This window comes from Saccoglossus kowalevskii, chromosome 1 (assembly GCF_978046115.1).
Source record: "Saccoglossus kowalevskii chromosome 1, keSacKowa6.1, whole genome shotgun sequence".
Lineage (NCBI taxonomy): Eukaryota > Metazoa > Hemichordata > Enteropneusta > Harrimaniidae > Saccoglossus > Saccoglossus kowalevskii.
Window position 1 is genome coordinate 34,848,447 of NC_140641.1, and position 19,382 is coordinate 34,867,828.

The following is a 19,382-nucleotide window of genomic DNA, read 5'->3' on the forward strand; positions in this document are numbered from 1 at the left end:
TGCAAAACTGGGTACCGTAAACAACTTTAAACATGATTTATGGTTTTGATATCTGCAAAACACTGCTTATATGCAAAAAATAAATAAAACAGTTATAACGAAGACAAAAAATATAAAAAAATATAAAGAAATACTTGTCAGCTCCAGCAAGTCTGGGGGACCATCAGTCTTAAGTCAAAACCAAAATCAGCAAATCAGCACCATGGAAAAAATATTTAAAAATAATAGTACAGTAACTTCAAGTGGGAAATTGGAGTGTATAATTGTGGCAATATTGCAAACAAGTCTGTTTAAAAATTAATAATGTGAAAGGTGAGTGAGACTCACAGTGTATAACAATGGTGGGATTGAACAGAATTGCTTCAACAATGTAATTGTGTATTAAAAGTCATCTATATGGATTTTTTCAGAGTACATTCCAGCTACGGTAACACCTATACCTCCTGTCACTGAAGATGATCAACTTTGGATTATTGCTGCTGTTCTTGTACCCCTCTTTATATTATTCCTATGTGCATTCTTTTGTTGTTGCTTCTGTGTGAAGAAAAGAGATACCGATATTGATCCGGATACTTTGAAAATAATACAGTATAAACAGAAGGTTTGTTTTATATTTCTTACTTTGATTCAGTGTTTTTCCCATGAAAGGTAATATATAAGATATAAAAATCAAATACAGGTATTTATATATAGAGTAATCAAGTTGTATTCATATTGCTCTCATACCTTTTCTTTGCCTTACAAAATTTACCAGAAAAATATTTTTATTCAATCAAGGGACCATTTATTGCACTTTTCACTGGGAACTGTTTGTTTAATAATGCAGTTATTACTGGCTTCAATTACTTGAATATACAATACAATCATTTGATTGACATTTGGGGGAGAAAACACAAGAAAAGTAATTTCTCTAAAAAAACTTGCTACATGAAAAATGTGACTTACAATTCAAGCAAACTCACCAAGATTTACCTGCTAAGGAATAATTCCAATTTATCACTTATTTGCTGCCAAATTGATTGTTATTGACTCCCGTGTCAAGCACAAAGTGGGAGTATTTGCGGTTAATGCGTCTGTATGTACCAGTATGCATGCATGCATATGTGTGTGTGTGTGTGTGTGTGTGTGTCTCTTTAACTATTTTACATATTAATTAGCTTAAGATTTTAATGAAACCTGATACATGAATGGTCTGGGGAAATATACATTAGTTTCTGGTTGCAACTTTAAATAATAATTTTCATATTAATTGGCCAAATTTAAGTACTGTGGAATACTTTATTTTCGCTGGAATTAATTTTCGCTGAAAAGGCTTTTCGGGTGTTTTGTATGGACTTTATTTTCACTGATTTTTGATGAGTTTAATGTGAAATTAAGGAAAAAAAGTATATTCGCTGGATTTTATTTTCACAGAATCATCCCTTCAGCAAAAATAGCGAAAATAAATTCCATGCGAAAATAAAGTATTCTACAGTATTTTTACTTGTTTTTCAAGTACCATTTAACAGATTTCAATGACACTTGTTACATAGATGGGATAATCTATAGATCTGATTATCTGATAATACAATTTGCATATTATTTAGCCAATTTTAAGATTTTTTTACTTTTTCTCAAGAGCTACCCATCAGATTTCAATGAAACTTAATTCATAGATGGACCGGAGTAATGCACAGACCTGATTAGTTTCTGGTTGCAATCTTTGAATATTAATTACCTAATTTACATATTAATTAGCCAATTTTAAACATTTCCACTTGCTTTTCAAGTACCATTTAACAGATTTCAATGAAACTTTGAACTTGGATGCCCTGAGATGACCCGCAGACTAGATTAGTTTTTGATTGAAATCCATGTATAATTCTAATATATTACAGCAAGTCTAAGAAGTATTGGGGCAGCCAATTTGCATACTCTCTTGCGAATTGGCTAACTGCTTTGGTTTTGACTAAACGGTTGGCCTTCGAATCTCGCTAGCGCCGGCTTGTGATCACGTCCACTCTTGGCGAGTCTATATTGCATTAGGGGACATAGAATGTTTTTACCTAGCCTGGTACATGTCTGGATTCCCCTGAATGATTTGAACCCGAAACTGGTCACAGTCAGCTAGCGTACAAGTGATGATATGATAAATATGATTAATCCACCGTGACCGATATTTATTATATGAGGGTAACCATCTTGAACACTGCTTGAAACTAAATAGATAAGTTGAGAAACAGTTTCCTCCAAATCGGAGAGAAAATAACAAACTTTCATACTTAAACGATCCGTTGGGGTAACATTAAGCCAACCGCTGGAAAAATCGACCTCATTCGTTGTTTTTGTGTGGACACGAAGAGCATAGAACACTTTCCCTGGTATATTTGAAAGCGAAATCGCCATCCAACTGTAAGACCGTCGCTGATTAGCTCCTAAAGTTTGGGGATCGTCCCCTACTGTTACATAGATTCATCTTAAGTAGGCGTGACCGCAAGATGGCTCCAGGCAGATTCGAAAGCCAACCATTTAGTCAAAACCCAAGCAGTTAGCCAATTCGCTAGCGAGTTTGCAAATTGGCTGCCCCAATACTTCTAAGACTTGCTGTAAGCACTACTGCCGATTATGACATGCAACCAGTGCTATAAATAAGGCATCAGTTTGTTTGTTTATATTTTTGTGATCTGCTGTGAATACCTTAAATTTAGGTGCCATTTTTTGTTTGACATAAATTAGAGTCCAATTTAAGTTTTTCTCAGTACAATATTAATAGTGACTAGAGTGAATGGGAAAACTCCATTTCAACAATGAGCTGGAAAAAGTTTTTTCACTTTTTTTTCCACCAAAATCAATGCCAACATATTGTAATACAACATTGGTAAATCTCTTTTGTGTTGCCATTCAGTGATGTTGCTGTATCCTAATTAACATATTCAAGGGAACTATGGTAATCCAAACACTATTCAGCATTCCAATTAGTTATTTATCAGCTTGACCAATCAGGTCGAAAAACACAATTTCAGGTCAAATCGTGTGTAGAAAAAACATGGTGGATATTGTATCATATTGAGCATTTGAGTGTGATTAAAATGTTTGTTTACTATGATGAAACTAAGTTGTTGCATTTCAAACAAACCAACAAATTAATTTTTTTAGTCCCCGTTTGGACAAAGTCCGAAAACGGGGACTTATAATTCGGTCTCCGTCCGTGCGTTCGTAAGGAGTCATATCTCAGAATTCCTTGGACCGATTCCGTTCATTCTTTGCATGTGCCTAGTACTTTATCTGGGACATATGCACATGCAGTGGTTTAGCGATTCGATTCAAAATGGCCGACTGGCAGCCATCTTGTTTTTTGAAAATGTTGTATTTTGGACATGCTTTGTCAGTTTTCATTCAAATTTGGTACATAGATTATACATGTTAGAATACATGTCCATGACGATTTATTTCACAATTGGATCAAAGATGGCCGACTGGCAGCCATCTCGTTTTTTGAAAATGTCATATTTTGGACATGCTTTGTCAGTTTTCATTCAAATTTAGTACATCGATCATACATGTTAGCATACATGTCCCGACCGTCCGTGAGTTCCTGAGTCTGTCCGTCCGTCCGTCCGTTCATGCGTCAGTCTGTCAATAGTCATATTTCAGAATCCTGTGGGCCGATTCCGTTCATTCTTTGCATATGCCTAGTACCTTATGTGGGACATATGCACATGCAGTGGTTTAGCGATTCGATTCAAAATGGCCGACTGGCTGCCATCTTGTTTTTTGAAAATGTTGTATTTTGGACATGCTTTGTCAGTTGTCATTTAAACTTGGTACATAGATTATACATGTTAGGTTACATGACAATTTATTTCGCAATTGGATCAAAGATGAACGACTGGCAGGCATCTTGTTTTTGTTTTTTTATGCGGTATCTTGGAAGTGCTCTGTAAGTTTTCATTCAAATTTGGCACATACATGTACTTTATACATGTTAGGATGCATGTCCAGAACAATTTGTTTCAAAATCTGGTCAAGGATGGCCGAATGACAGCAATCTGACTTTTTGGCCTTACTACTATATTTCCACAATTTATGTACCATTTTCATTTGTATTTGGCACATACATCATACATATCAGTGTGTTTCATATTCAGATCAAAGATGGCCAAAGACGGCTGTTTTTATTTTTGGCCATATTACTACTACACGGAACACGTGTTTTGATAGAAATAAACAATCTGTTGTATACGCCACTTGGAACTCATGTTTCAAGGACACGCTTGCAACAACCCAACCCCCCAACCCCCCAATCCCCGCTTTAATATGACAAGCACAAAGAGAACTTTCAAAAATTTAACGGGGACTGTGTCATTTTCAATGACTTATTTTATATGTTATTGCAATCACAACTGAGTAATACCGGTAATCAACATTTGCAACACCGAGAAAACAAGTAAATATTTGCTTGTGAAATGCAACATGACCAGATTAAGCCATCATGATCATTTACTACGAAGCAATGCAATCGTGTTTGTTTATTTGAAACGTATAGAATATACTTTTTGTTACCAACAAAATTAACACCAATACGTATTAGATTAGAATCACTATTATGCTGTTATGTGGTTTTTATGTGAACAGTTTAGATGCCTATTTTAGAACCAAATTAAGGCATTTTACTCTTTCCTGACACCTAAATTAGAGTGACGTCTACAGTGCTCATTATTTGTGTGTGACAGAGCTATAAACAAAGCATTCTTCTGACTGCATTATGTAGACACACCCTTATTTAGAAATCAATTAATTATATTTAAGCATATTGTTTCTATTTCTTATCTCAGTATCCATATCGTCATTACCCATCTGGTAATAATACACCAAGAGGATTTGATGTTGCGAAAGATATGAATGGAATTGAAAATAAAGGTCTTGTTATTAATGCTGGAGAATTGCCACAAAAAGTAACCAATGAGAATGAAGTAGAAAACAGACAACCAACCATAAAGTGAGTAATCAAACAAGCTGCATGATTAGTTCTTTTAATATGAGAAAACTACCTCTACAGTCAATTTCTATTTTGTTTTTGTTAACTAGGAGAATTGATGATGAATACACAATGTCAGATACAGATTCCGCAGTTACGAATGATAGCAAAAAAATGACAACTAACCAAGTACAGAGACCACTGCCACCAAGAGGAAATGCTGGGCAGGCCGGCTTATTTCAACATGTAGCTCAGTTGTCAATGGCAACGGATGAGAAAGATAGAAGAGCAAGGTCTTTGGTAATCCCCACGTCATTGACACCGATGGAATCTGAAGAATCTACCAAGGTATACATGTATGCATATTATTTTGGGGTGAAAACCTCATCCATATACCGTAATACATGTGCCAGACATGCGTGTTGCCAGTATTTATCCTTTTGTGAGACACTGAGTTGTGAATGAAGGAATGCAATACTACATGTGTTTGTGACATGAAGACAATACTCTGTGTATGTAGAAGACAGCTCAAGTTTGAATGAATTGTCTCCACATATGTCTCTTGGGGTAATAATTTACCTTGTCATTCAGTAACACATATCTATTCTTGAATTCAGTTGAATGAGTCACTAAGACAGAAAGCTGAACTTGAAAGGTATCGAAACAAGCTGAGGCAGCGTGAGAAGAAGAAAACCCGACGAAAAAAGGGTTCTCGGTCTGCAGTGGGCGATACAAAGGATGAAGAAAATGCTCCTGTCAAGTCACAGAAAGAGATTGATGAAGTACTGGATATGGAGCTGTCTTCAGGAGAAGTACCGCCATCTTTCATTGAGCCACATAAGAGGTACAATGATCTCATATTTTTTACTCTCGTGTGCGAAGTCTTTGCAGTTAGTGTGTTTGTTTTTGTGTGAGTAGCGGTATGTGTCCGCCTGTTCCACTGATATCTCAAGAACCATATGTTGGCATTTGATAAATGCTTTGGGCTAATGCACAGATTTGATTAGGTTTTGGGTTCAATTAGGTAATTAATATGCAAGATAAATAGCTAATTATTAGGTGTTCCATGACTTTTCCATTGATATCTTAAGAATGACTCATTGGATTTTGATGAAACTTGTTGCACAGATGCTCTGAGACAATACAGAGACATGATTAGTTCTGGGTGCATGCATAATAATAATCTGTGCATATTAATTACCTAATTTGCCTAATAGTCAGTTTTCAGCTTTTCCATCAATAACTCAAGTACTCATCTTATTTCAATGAATCCTGGTACATAAATACTCTAATACAATGCAACAATCTAATCAGTTTCGGGTTTATATATATCCATAGTAATTACGTAATTTGCATAATAATTTACTTTTTGGCTTTCCATTGATTTCTAAAGAATTAATTGTCATATTATAATGAAACTTGGTATCTGAGCCCTGGACATATGTGCACAGACCTATACATGTAACAAGTAACCTGTAGAATGCTGTGTGGGTAATATTTTTATATTGATTTTTGTTGCATTTGCAGCAAATAGTTACCAAACAATGAGAAATCTATAGGATTGGATATACCTCTCAGGTGGCTTCACATGCATAGTTCAAGACTGCCTAATCGGTGCTCAAAACCAGGATTTAGTTGCAGCACTGTGGTCTGTGGTTACAGCTTCATTTTCCGAGTAATCACAAGAAATTGACATTACAATAGAAAATAAAAGACTGGCACTCCCATACAATTAATAGCAAGTGAAATTCCTGGAATTGAAACATAGATTTTGAAGTCACTGGTGTAGGCATTGAATAACTTTAAGTTGGCATAAAGACGAGGTAGTTTATTTAATCAGTGCTGAACTAGAGGTTGAAATTATAATTAAGTTCGTTGTCATATAATTTGTTTATTTAAATTTCTCCTGAATTCAAATAGAATACACTGGTGAAAGGATGTTTTTGAGGTGTGGTTACATTGTGTATGGAGTGGTAGGGTTGGGTGTCATATAATTTTTTCATTTTCAACTCTCATGAAATCACACAGAATTTCACTTAATTTATTTTCGATGAAAAGTTTTCAAGCCTATTGTGTGAATCAAATTTTCACTGTGCTGTGTCAAGTCTCAATAGAGTATGAGGGAAATAGCATTTTCACTGGAATTTATTTTAGCGGAAAAATGTTCACAGTGAAAGGAAGTATTCCACATTATTACATATATACTGCAGTTTATTTTGATTCGTCCCTGAAATCAAAATCGGTACTTCCACACCCCATATGCAAATGAGGTCTGAGAGCGAATAAAGTAGTCCGTTCAAGAGTAGCGTTTTTCGAAACATAGCAGAAATAAACAATATTTAGAAGTACGATACTTTACGTTTGGGTACATGAATATATTTGCCAAGTGAAATGAAATTTGAACAACAATAATGGTACTTCTAAGCAGTAACTTATTTTGACTAAAACTAATTTGCATATTACCCATGCAATGATGTTTTTGGTATTTTCACGGTCAATATGCAAATGAACATGATATTGGCGATTCGCTCCACTTGGATTGCCCTTAAAATCACTTTAATTTTGTGTATCTGTGTGTGTGTGTGATTTCTAGTGTTTTCACGTATTAATTCTTCTGTGATTTGTTTGGCTTGGCCGATTTCGCTCAAACTTAGCAGGTAGGTCACACTTTCACCCTAGTTATCAGGAAATGTATCTCCTACAAATTTTGGATACAACACCTCAGACATAGCTCATTTTGCTCAGCTTGAGTGTGGGCACAAAGTTACTATTGGTAAAATGTGAAAACAAATTCTGACCACCGTTTCCATGGAAACAGCCAACAACTGAATTGTTTAATACCTTCACGCCAAATGTATCACACCCTACATTTCTATGATTAAAAAGCATGGACGTAGCTCATTCTAATCCGCTTGAGTGTGGGCAACAATTTACTGAGATTTTTTTGGCTTAGCTAATTTTGTTTATAATTGACAGGCAGGTCGTACCGTCACTAATTGGCAAAACAATCCTGGTCCACAGCTACCATGGCAACAGCCAAAAACTGTTTTTTGAATACTTTCGACCCCAAATTTATTACCTCCCACTAGTCATGCCTTTTATTTTGGCTACGTTGCACACCGGTAAGAGATCACCGACGCCGACATTGTTACACTGTATCAACGTAATCCCGACGCAACTTTGAACTTTGAATGAACTGTAAATGCTGCCTGCAATCTAGAAAATACTATCGGTTGAAAATAATAAATTTAAGGGATTGTTCAGTTACTCTGGCCTGGGGGGGGGGGGGTCGGCAGATTCCATTTTGTCAGCTGTAAATCTCAGTTGACCCACTCCTATCAACAACAAAAAGTGGGCGACCCCCTAACATTATATTTTAAAACATGCTGACCCCCCCCCCCCCCCCCCCGAGAAACATTAACAGTTTTGGCTCTGACATGATTACAAAATGTATGATGTGCATTGAAAATATCGTGGTTTGCCGTAATTTTTAGTGTTTGCATTTAATAGACCAGTCACCTTAGGAGGGGAGGGGAAGCATAAAGCCAAAAAACGACTACAGAAAAGGCTGCAGGAAGTAGGGAAATCTATGCTGCTAAAGATAGTAAATAAAAGCAAAGCTGTGGAGTACTCACTTGATAAACGCCCTTATAAGATAGGAAAAGAGGATTTGAATCTAGGCGGTTTGAAAACTAATTTGGATTTAATATATCTTTCATATCTTATAGACCAGGAAAGCTTTACACCTGAAGCACAGTCTGTGCTTATGAAAACAAAGGACACTTTGATTTTTGTATAAATTTGTGTTGGATTTTGGTACTTTACAGAGCAAAATATGCATATTTAAAAGTTAAAAAAACAAAAAAAATATTTATTTATATACATGAATCCATTTAACTTTTTTGATTTGCTGAACAAAAACTGTCACTGCTCTTTGTACTAATTGCTGTGTTTTTCCGTCTCCAGCTACAATTGGATAAATCCAGTAAATATCTTATACAATGGTGACTTCAGACTTTAAATAAAATAATCTGATATCACATGGACTTGGGATGTGTTCAAAACTTAACTGTATAATTGCATGGGGCTCTGCCGCATTGCATAATCTGTTAGTTATTTGTCAACTTCAACCCCAAAATATTTAGCCTATAACATTTTTTGCATCAACAAATTTATAGGCAATATGGGTAATAGTTATTATTAAGAACACATTTGTACGATTAACTTTTTAATCTATTGTTCTGAAATAAAATTTAAAAAAATATATGCATAAGCGCGTGTGTGAATTGTAGAAAACGGGGTGACCCCCCCCATTCGCAAAATCAAAAACAGGGTAACCCCCCTACTGATCCACCCCAGGCCGAAGTAACTGACCAATCCCTAACAACAGCATACGTCCTAGCAATAAAATAAAATGACTTCTAAGGACTGAATGTTTTTTTGCGAACTTTGTATACGGTGCCCGGTTTTAGTTATAAACTGACGTTAGCTTCACGTTCATGTCCTACCATGGCAACAGCCGAAAACATATTGCTAGTTTTTTTTTAGTGGAGTGGATCGCCAACCGGCTTGTTTTCATTGGCAAAATCGTTCAGCAACATGTTTGGCATATTAGGTGTACATCACATGGACTACTACGATTGAGAGAACTTTATGTATGTTGAATGAGTTTTATAAACCCCGAAGGGCTCTTGGAAGACCCACCCGCAGTAAAATTAGCGATTGCCTTGGAGGCGCAACCATCAACATCAAAATCCCAGGAGGTTTCTGCTGGCGACGTTACCCAGTTCCAAATAAAGATCACCAACGCCAAATAAGCAACATTTTAACCGGTAATCAAAATTAATTCAATCCACGGCTAACAAGCAACATCACAAGTGAAGTTGTAGCGTGAAGCTCAGCGACTACTGCTGACAACGTAAGTCATGCTTGCGTGCCTTCACCATTGTATTCAAACGAATCACGTGGTGTGCCGTTCTCTTTCAAACCCGGGATTCGATCAATAGGGGAGTTTCAGTAAAAAAACACATTGCAAATCATGCAAATTCAACATTTTCAAACCAGTATACTAACACAGAAATGCTCAGCGATGCAAAAGAAGGATAGATGTTACTTTTCATTATACACATCTCTGTTGATACAATCCCTCACATATTCTATTCCCAGTTATACCTGCGTAAATGGACTAGCCTCTTTTGATGTTGACATTCAGACTAAAATCACGTGATAGGCTGTTAAAATTGGCTGTTGCATACACTTTCGCCGGTCTGGAAAATGTGTTTAGTTAGCTCTCATTCAAGTAACAATGCAGATTTCCCAGTGGGAATGAAACTATTCGACTCTGCCATTAAAAAATAGGGGTGTTTTGAGCAAAAAAACGAATAACCCTGGAGTGCACACAACACACTGAATTTCGGAACAAATCTCGCATTATTTACAGCAGCAGAATACCACAGAAATATCAGACGAAACATGGAAACACTATATATATGTATTTCGGCCTGAACCCTCTCTATTGCAATTCCAGGAATTACCCCCCATATGTGCAACCATTTTCCACCTTGGTACCACCCAAACCTGAAAACAAAATCTTAATACCACGCTGAAGCGTTTGGTAATTAGTTTCGGGTTGAAATTGATGCATAATAATTACCAAATTTTTTTTCAAAAACCAATTATTGCATTTCATTAAGACTTGGTATATAAGTGCCTGGGAACAATGCATTAGTTTTGGATTTAAATTCGAGCATACTAATTGCAGAATTTGCATAATGTACATAATCATCACATTTCATTGAAATTTAGTTCATAGATGTTCTTGGGTAATCCATAGACAAGATCAGTTCAATAATGAAAAACATGCATATTGATTATCTAATTATTATTAGCCAATTTCTGTTATCTCGAAAAATCAGATTTAATATGAACTTGTGGTAGAGGTACTCTGGAATAAATTAGACTGAAAACCACAGATGTATTATAAACTTCAATGTTTGTCAGTATTTGTTCAAATTTGGTACATACATCAAAAATGTTTGGATACATGTCTATGATGAATCATTTCGCGATTGGATCAACGATTTTAAAAATGTGATATCTTATGCATGCTTTGTCAGTTTTTGTTTAAATTTCGTACATACATTGTACATTTTAGTTTTACACGTCTATGACAATTTGTTTTACAATAAGATCAAAGATGGCCGACTTGCATCCATCTTGTTTTTTTGAAAATGCAGAATCTTGGACAGGATTTGTTGGGTTTCATTCAAATTCGCTACAAATATTATTCATGTTCGTGATAATTCGTTTTGTGTTTCGTGTCTCTTTACATGAGTCTGGACAAATGAAATTCAGTTTGGATACTACAAAAATATTATAAACTTCAATGTTTCCACATTGTACATCTCTAGTAGCAGACAAATATTAGTTGCGAAGCTTTTTGTTTGAATAGCTAATTAATTTTTAATATACTCTCCAATACTCTCAGCACACAGGAGTTCTTTCTAAGCTTTCTTTAATTTTTTATTTTGATTTTTATGAAATGGTCTTTATTTACAAGTTCGAGGCCATTGGCCCATAAAAGAACAAAGGACTTCAAAATATTTGTTTCATGGTGTAAGCTGTTTCTCTATCAGTGTTTGTTTCTGGTGACAAGATCACAACATGGACTACCGGTATTTATGATACCATGAATAAATCTGTGATGACCCATGATAAAAAAGAATTATGGCAATTTAACTGTAAAAAAACTTTTTATATTAATTTTTATATTCTCAGAAAGAAAAACAAACAAGGACGAAAAAAAGGTGAACATCAAATCTCTGATGCTGCCTTGCCGATTGATACAGAAATAGACAATCATTTTGGACCACATGGTGGTAAATATACAGCACTTGATATTACAAGTTTGCCAGAAACACATTTATCAAGAGCACCACTACCAAATAGTGTAAGTATACAGCAACTATTAGTCATAATCAGAAAACATCAACACTGAAACCAGTACCTTTTTAGATTACTGTTAAGTCCTTTTTAATAATGTGTTTACTTCTGTGACTACCATTTTTCGAGCAGTGTTTTTAATGTCATTAAAATATACTTTTATCTCATAACAATTATGGGATGTGCATTAATTATGAGGAAATTCATGGAACTATCTAGTTTATCATCTGTCATGTTATACACTGCAAATGTATTGCATAATTGCAATTACTCTTTGGTTGATGAACTTTAGTTCAATCGAGATAATTTTTGCAAATTTTATCAGAATTAGTTGAACCGTAAACTGGCATAATGTTTAGCATCTCAAAAAATGTTACATCATTTGCATTTTAATATCATCATTTGCATATTTATCATTTCTGCACTCTTATGGTTCTTTATTAAATAACGTCATCATCCTTTAGACTAACAAGAGAGAGGAAGAACCAATAAGAGTAATTCGTAATCGTATGCACAGTCTCTTAGAGGATACGTTTGCACTGGCTTCACACAAGCTGCAGAGGCATGCTTTCCAAAACACTGTGTCCCCAGCGCATGCTTTCCAAAACACTGTGTCCCCAGCGCATGCTTTCCAAAACACTGTGTCCTCAGCGCATGCTTTCCAAAACACTGTGTCCCCAGCGCATGCTTTCCAAAACACTGTGTCCCCAGCGCATGCTTTCCAAAACACTGTGTCCCCAGCGCATGCTTTCCAAAACACTGTGTCCTCAGCGCATGCTTTCCAAAACACTGTGTCCCCAGCGCATGCTTTCCAAAACACTGTGTCCTCAGCGCATGCTTTCCAAAACACTGTGTCCTCAGCGCATGCTTTCCAAAACACTGTGTCCTCAGCGCATGCTTTCCAAAACACTGTGTCCTCAGCGCATGCTTTCCAAAACACTGTGTCCTCAGCGCATGCTTTCCAAAACACTGTGTCCTCAGCGCATGCTTTCCAAAACACTGTGTCCTCAGCGCATGCTTTCCAAAACACTGTGTCCCCAGCGCATGCTTTCCAAAACACTGTGTCCTCAGCGCATGCTTTCCAAAACACTGTGTCCTCAGCGCATGCTTTCCAAAACACTGTGTCCCCAGCGCATGCTTTCCAAAACACTGTGTCCTCAGCGCATGCTTTCCAAAACACTGTGTCCTCAGCGCATGCTTTCCAAAACACTGTGTCCCCAGCGCATGCTTTCCAAAACACTGTGTCCCCAGCGCATGCTTTCCAAAACACTGTGTCCCCAGCGCATGCTTTCCAAAACACTGTGTCCTCAGCGCATGCTTTCCAAAACACTGTGTCCCCAGCGCATGCTTTCCAAAACACTGTGTCCCCAGCGCATGCTTTCCAAAACACTGTGTCCCCAGCGCATGCTTTCCAAAACACTGTGTCCTCAGCGCATGCTTTCCAAAACACTGTGTCCTCAGCGCATGCTTTCCAAAACACTGTGTCCCCAGCGCATGCTTTCCAAAACACTGTGTCCCCAGCGCATGCTTTCCAAAACACTGTGTCCTCAGCGCATGCTTTCCAAAACACTGTGTCCCCAGCGCATGCTTTCCAAAACACTGTGTCCCCAGCGCATGCTTTCCAAAACACTGTGTCCCCAGCGCATGCTTTCCAAAACACTGTGTCCTCAGCGCATGCTTTCCAAAACACTGTGTCCCCAGCGCATGCTTTCCAAAACACTGTGTCCTCAGCGCATGCTTTCCAAAACACTGTGTCCTCAGCGCATGCTTTCCAAAACACTGTGTCCCCAGCGCATGCTTTCCAAAACACTGTGTCCCCAGCGCATGCTTTCCAAAACACTGTGTCCCCAGCGCATGCTTTCCAAAACACTGTGTCCCCAGCGCATGCTTTCCAAAACACTGTGTCCCCAGCGCATGCTTTCCAAAACACTGTGTCCCCAGCGCATGCTTTCCAAAACACTGTGTCCCCAGCGCATGCTTTCCAAAACACTGTGTCCCCAGCACATGCTTTCCAAAACACTGTGTCCCCAGCGCATGCTTTCCAAAACACTGTGTCCCCAGCGCATGCTTTCCAAAACACTGTGTCCCCAGCGCATGCTTTCCAAAACACTGTGTCCCCAGCGCATGCTTTCCAAAACACTGTGTCCTCAGCGCATGCTTTCCAAAACACTGTGTCCCCAGCGCATGCTTTCCAAAACACTGTGTCCCCAGCGCATGCTTTATCTCACTGTTCTGTGATTTCTAAGGTACTTTGGACCACAATGCATCTACCAATGAAAATCAAGATTTCTTTTGTTTGATAATTTGTTTCATCTGCTCAGAATTGTATATCTTGACCCAAAAAAACACTGCTGATAGCTAGATGGAAATAACTTTATTATTATTTATGACCACACCTATTGCTAAATAGTTCAGAATTGATGTCTATTTCTAGTCAGTTTTATACTCCACAAAATATTGAATCTTTCTATAATTGTGATCAACTTCTTTTGAAATTGACTCAGTAGTTCATATGAACAGTGGAAGGGATAAAACACTGTTATAGCAGATGACACTCAAGCTGCAGTCTCCATAGTTTGGGTTGTTTTTAAGTTGACACTGGTCATTTAGGAACACTGAACCTTAGCACTGGGTTGTTTTTGTTTTTCAAAATGGACATTGGCCATCCAGCTCACAATCTCCATAGTTTAGGGTGTTTTCAAATGGACACTAGCCATCTAACTACAGTCTCTGTCCTTTTGGGGTGCTTTCAAGTGAACTCTGGCCTTTCAGCTGCAGTCTTTGTACTTTGGGATGTTTTTCATGGCAGATGCATCAGGGTTTCAATTTCTTTCATTGCAAAAAGCATGTTTGTTTGGTTTAGGTTTTCATATTGAATTTCTTTTAATCTGTAATATAGTTGTGTTACTGCACTAAAAAACTAACAATTTGTTTGATTGTATCACCTTATGATTACTTATGCTTTATTTCATTTCATTTCTTGTATTATATAAATGCATTAACCTCTGACATTTCTAACAGCATGGTTAGTTTAGAGCTACTCAGTGATATTGAAATCTTAATTAGAACATATTTAAGGCCCTGTTAGAGGTACTTGTCAGGTACTATTTTAATGGTTTTATTGATCAGTTAATTGCATGTGGAATATGGGTTAATATAAATAGTGTTGTTCATTCATCTAAAAAGGTGTCTGGTCTCATTATTCTTTAATGACAATAGCAATAATAATTCAAGATAAAAAACTATTATTAGATACATGGTGTACATGGAATAGGGAATTCTATTTTCAAAAGTCAAACCATCACATTGATTTGAGTTCAAATTTTTATCAATTTGTGAAATTTGATCAGCATTATCTTTGACTCTGAGACATTGTAATAAAGGTTAATCAATAGATTCATTCCACGGTTTGCACAGTTTATTTGAGCAAGTACTTTTCCATTTTTTATTTATAGCTTCAGTCCATATGTTATGTCAGTCTATAAGTGCAGTTTTGAAATAAAAATTAACTTCTGCATTAAGATTGCCATGTTGAATCTACAATAAAACTTTAAATCAACCATACTCATCTGACATAGCACCCACCTCCCACTTTTGGGGCTAGTCTTTTTTGGGCCCACATTTGAATAAATGTCCATTCCAAACCTTCCTTATACCAGTAATGAAATTTATATTTAATATAGCATAGATATTGACTGCCAATACCAATCACCTGAAAATAATAAATTAAATCATGTAATTTTTTGCCGACATTACCATAATGCCTTTGGGAATCCCCAGAGAATTGGGTTGGTACAACACAACAATCTGATTGGTTAACAACTAACTTGACCTATCAGGTCAAAGGACATTGTTGCAGGTCAAATTGTGCAGAAAACATCATTGTGGAAATTGCTTTGCATAGAAAGTTTGAGAACACATTCAAGAACAAAGATAATAATGACGAAGATCTTTGGCTTTAACTACTTTCCCACAAACCCTAATAATTTTTATATCGTAAATTCTGATGGTACATAAATAATATTGTAATAAAATATGCATATTTTGCATTATGACAGCCATGTGTGTGTCAAAAACTATTTAGGAAATATAAAGAAAGTTGCATTAGTTTTATCATCATTTTGGGTGATGTAAGAAGATTGGTTCAAAGTAATAATAATTTATTGTATGTATGTAAAGTAGTGGACAAACAATTTTTTTTTAAGTTAAAATTTCATAATGTTCAGTTCGAAAGAAAATTTTTTTTTTTATTATTTGAAAAAGTTTTTCTTTAAAATTTTGTCCATTACTCCATTTCACTCTTTGACAAAATGGCCTTATCAGCAAATTCCTAAAAAAAATGGTGATAAAACTGTTCTAATCAATCTGATCTGATTGTTATTGATTACTGTGAGTGTATCACCCCCACAGTGTAGGTTTATTCACTTTATAATAAACTACTTACCATACAGGTGATAAATATCTACCAGCCTACAATTCAAGATAGCATGCTTAATGTTAATGTTTTTTGTTTTTGACAAGTTTTTTTCCAAACTTTGAACAACTTGTATCTCTTAATCAATTTGTTTTGCAGTTTTGTTGTTGAATAACATTGCATGAATGTGACCTCCTTCTCAGGCCTAGTCATTAAAACATTTATTCATTCTTTTATAGGTCTATGATGATCAAGACAAGATGGACAGGTAGGTTACCATACCATTGTGCTTATTTTCCAATAATTTCTATTAAAACATTACAATTTTGCAGAGGAATTTCTTGGATAATCAGTGGTAATCTCTTCATGGAAAGCTACTCTGTCGCTGGCAAGAATTTTATTTTTTGTAATAATTAATAAAATAATAATAATAATAATAATAACTCTATTTAATTAAGCGCAACAATTCCAACATATGAAGATCAAAGGCGCTGATACAATAAACAATCAGTCAAATATTAAAAGCACATTTAAATAAGTGCGTTTTCAGTCTGGATTTAAAAATGTCTACTGAAGGACTAGAACGAACAGACAGAGGTAATTCATTAAAAAGTTTAGGACCTAAATTTTCAAAAGCACGGTCTTTGTATAACACCTTGGACTTTTTACTACACATCTGACGAGTTTTAATAAGAAACTTCGATTCAGATCTTAAACTACGACTCGGTACATAAAATTCGATTAATTCACATAGATAATTTGGGGCAAAACCATACAAAGATTTATACACTAGTAAAAGTAATTTGAAATTGATTCTTTGTACAACTGGTAACCAATGAAGTTTAATAAAAATGTCTGTAATGTGGTCATATTTTCGAGCACGAGTGACAAGGCGGGCTGCTGCATTTTGTACACGAATAAGAGGTTTTATCTTAGTTACAGGGAGACCAGACAATAGTGAATTACAGCTGTCTAAGCGAGAAGATATGAAAGCATGTACCAACTTTTCAGTATCAGATTGGGATAATGATTTACGAATACGATTAATATTTCTTAGATGGGAATATCCAGATCTACAAATAGTAGAAATGTGTGTTTCCATAGACAGCTGCGAATCAAACAAGACACCTAAGTTTCTAGCACTTGACGAAGCACTAACCAATTCTTCACCAATTGCGATACTAGACAAAGGACACAAGTCTTGTGAGAATCTCCGAGACGACATGCACACAAATTCAGTTTTCGACACATTCAAAAGTAGGAAATTACAAGACATCCAATCGCTAACATCTTGAATACATGTCTGAAGTATCACCCGGGCGCGAATTTGATCATCTTCAGAAACCGATAAATAAATCTGTGTGTCATCGGCGTAAAAATGATATTTTACGCCGTGACGTCGCAATAACTCGCCCAATGGACGCATGTACATTGAGAACAATAATGGCCCTAAGACGGAGCCCTGTGGAACACCGGTTACTAATATAGACGTCATATCAGAAAATACATTTCCAATTTTCACTTTTTGAATGCGGTTACTCAAATATGACTCAAACCATTTGATGATGAGACCATTTAAACCAAAATTTGATCTCAACCTATCGATGAGAATCCTGTGATTCACAGTATCAAAAGCGGCTGAAAGATCCAAAAGTACGAGAGCAACTGAATTCTTAGAATTATCAATACTGCATAGTACATCGTTAGCGACCCGCAAAAGAGCCGTTTCAGTGCTATGTGCGGTCCGATACGCTGATTGAAACTCTTCATACAACGAATAATTCTCTAAATGTTGTTTCACTCTGGATGCAACGACACGTTCAAGGACTTTAGATATAAAAGACAAATTAGAAATCGGTCGATAATTTTTTCAGCATGTTTGAATCCAACGATGCTTTCTTGAGCAGAGGTTTAATCAGCGCACATTTCATTTTCTCAGGAACACTTCCAGTGCGAAGTGATTCATTTATGATATCTGTTATAGGTGAAAGCAGGTGTTTGTGAGAATAAATTTCCATGAAAGTTTACACTTCATGTCTTAATGATCCCAGTGATATTTTCCCTACTGAATGAATGAATATTTGGACGTAGACTGACTGGGGAATTGTGTTTTGGGTTATGTGTGTGCGTCTGTGCATCTTTCATCCCATGTGCCAGTTCGTACATTCTACATGCCTTTCCTGCCATATTGGGAGACATTTTTTTTCATTATTACCCTGGTAGTCTTTTCTTTGGTATACTTTTGCAGATTAAGACATAACAAGTTGCATGTTTGCTTCAGTTATTTTTTAGACTTTGATCAAATGTAACAACATGCCTGACTATTATTTTTGGTAAAATAAATAAACAATAAGAGCCCTAAAGTTGAGCCTGTCATCAACCATTTTTTCAGGCATACCTGGGTAAATTTTACTTGGTATGGATATCACATAATGGATGTCATTTTGTTTTTTTGATTTGATACAAAATAGTTGACTGGTTGCCATGAGGGTTTTGTTTTCTTGTGTCCTTAATCATTTCTTGAACATTCTTTGGCAGATATTGTTGAAAGTAAATACAGAGATGAGACATAATGGGAGACGTATGCACTTTGTTTTATTTTGCCGTTTTATTCCTAAAACACCCCAAAACTGCAATCAAATTTAACTGCCTGACTGATTTTTGTCCAAAAAAATAATAAAAAACAAGATTTTAGCAAGTCATCAACTGTTTTTAGCTCCGCTGTCGACTTTGTCGAGCGGAGCTTATCATATGAGTGATTGTCCGTCGTCCATCATCCGTGTCAATGTTTTACTTTTTCGACTTCTTCTTGAAAACTACAAGCCTGAATGCTTTGATACTTGGTGTATATGTACCTTGGGTAGACCTCTCTTAGGTTTGTTCATTTCATGTTGATATCTTCAATTCTCTAATTTTGGTGAATATTTTTGTCATTTTTGGTAAAAAGTGATATTTTCGACTTCTTGTTAAAAACCGCAAGTGCAATTGCTTTGATACTACATATATAGGTACTACATGTGGATCTCTCTCAAGTTTGTTCATTTTGTAATGGTATCTTTAATTCTCTAA

General features: G+C 36.2%; 1 protein-coding gene across 2 annotated transcripts in view; it reads left to right on the forward strand.

Annotated features, from left to right (window-relative positions):
- The window catches only part of LOC100372358 (uncharacterized), a 52,774-nt gene that overhangs the window by 28,603 nt on the left and 4,789 nt on the right, over positions 1-19,382 (forward strand). For both annotated transcript variants that reach the window (XM_085500938.1, XM_085500937.1), the window contains 6 exons: positions 411-601; positions 4,815-4,978; positions 5,068-5,305; positions 5,575-5,801; positions 11,735-11,906; positions 16,553-16,581. In XM_085500938.1, the coding sequence (XP_085357064.1) occupies positions 411-601; positions 4,815-4,978; positions 5,068-5,305; positions 5,575-5,801; positions 11,735-11,906; positions 16,553-16,581 (1,021 nt within the window). The remainder of the gene's footprint in view (positions 1-410; positions 602-4,814; positions 4,979-5,067; positions 5,306-5,574; positions 5,802-11,734; positions 11,907-16,552; positions 16,582-19,382) is intronic.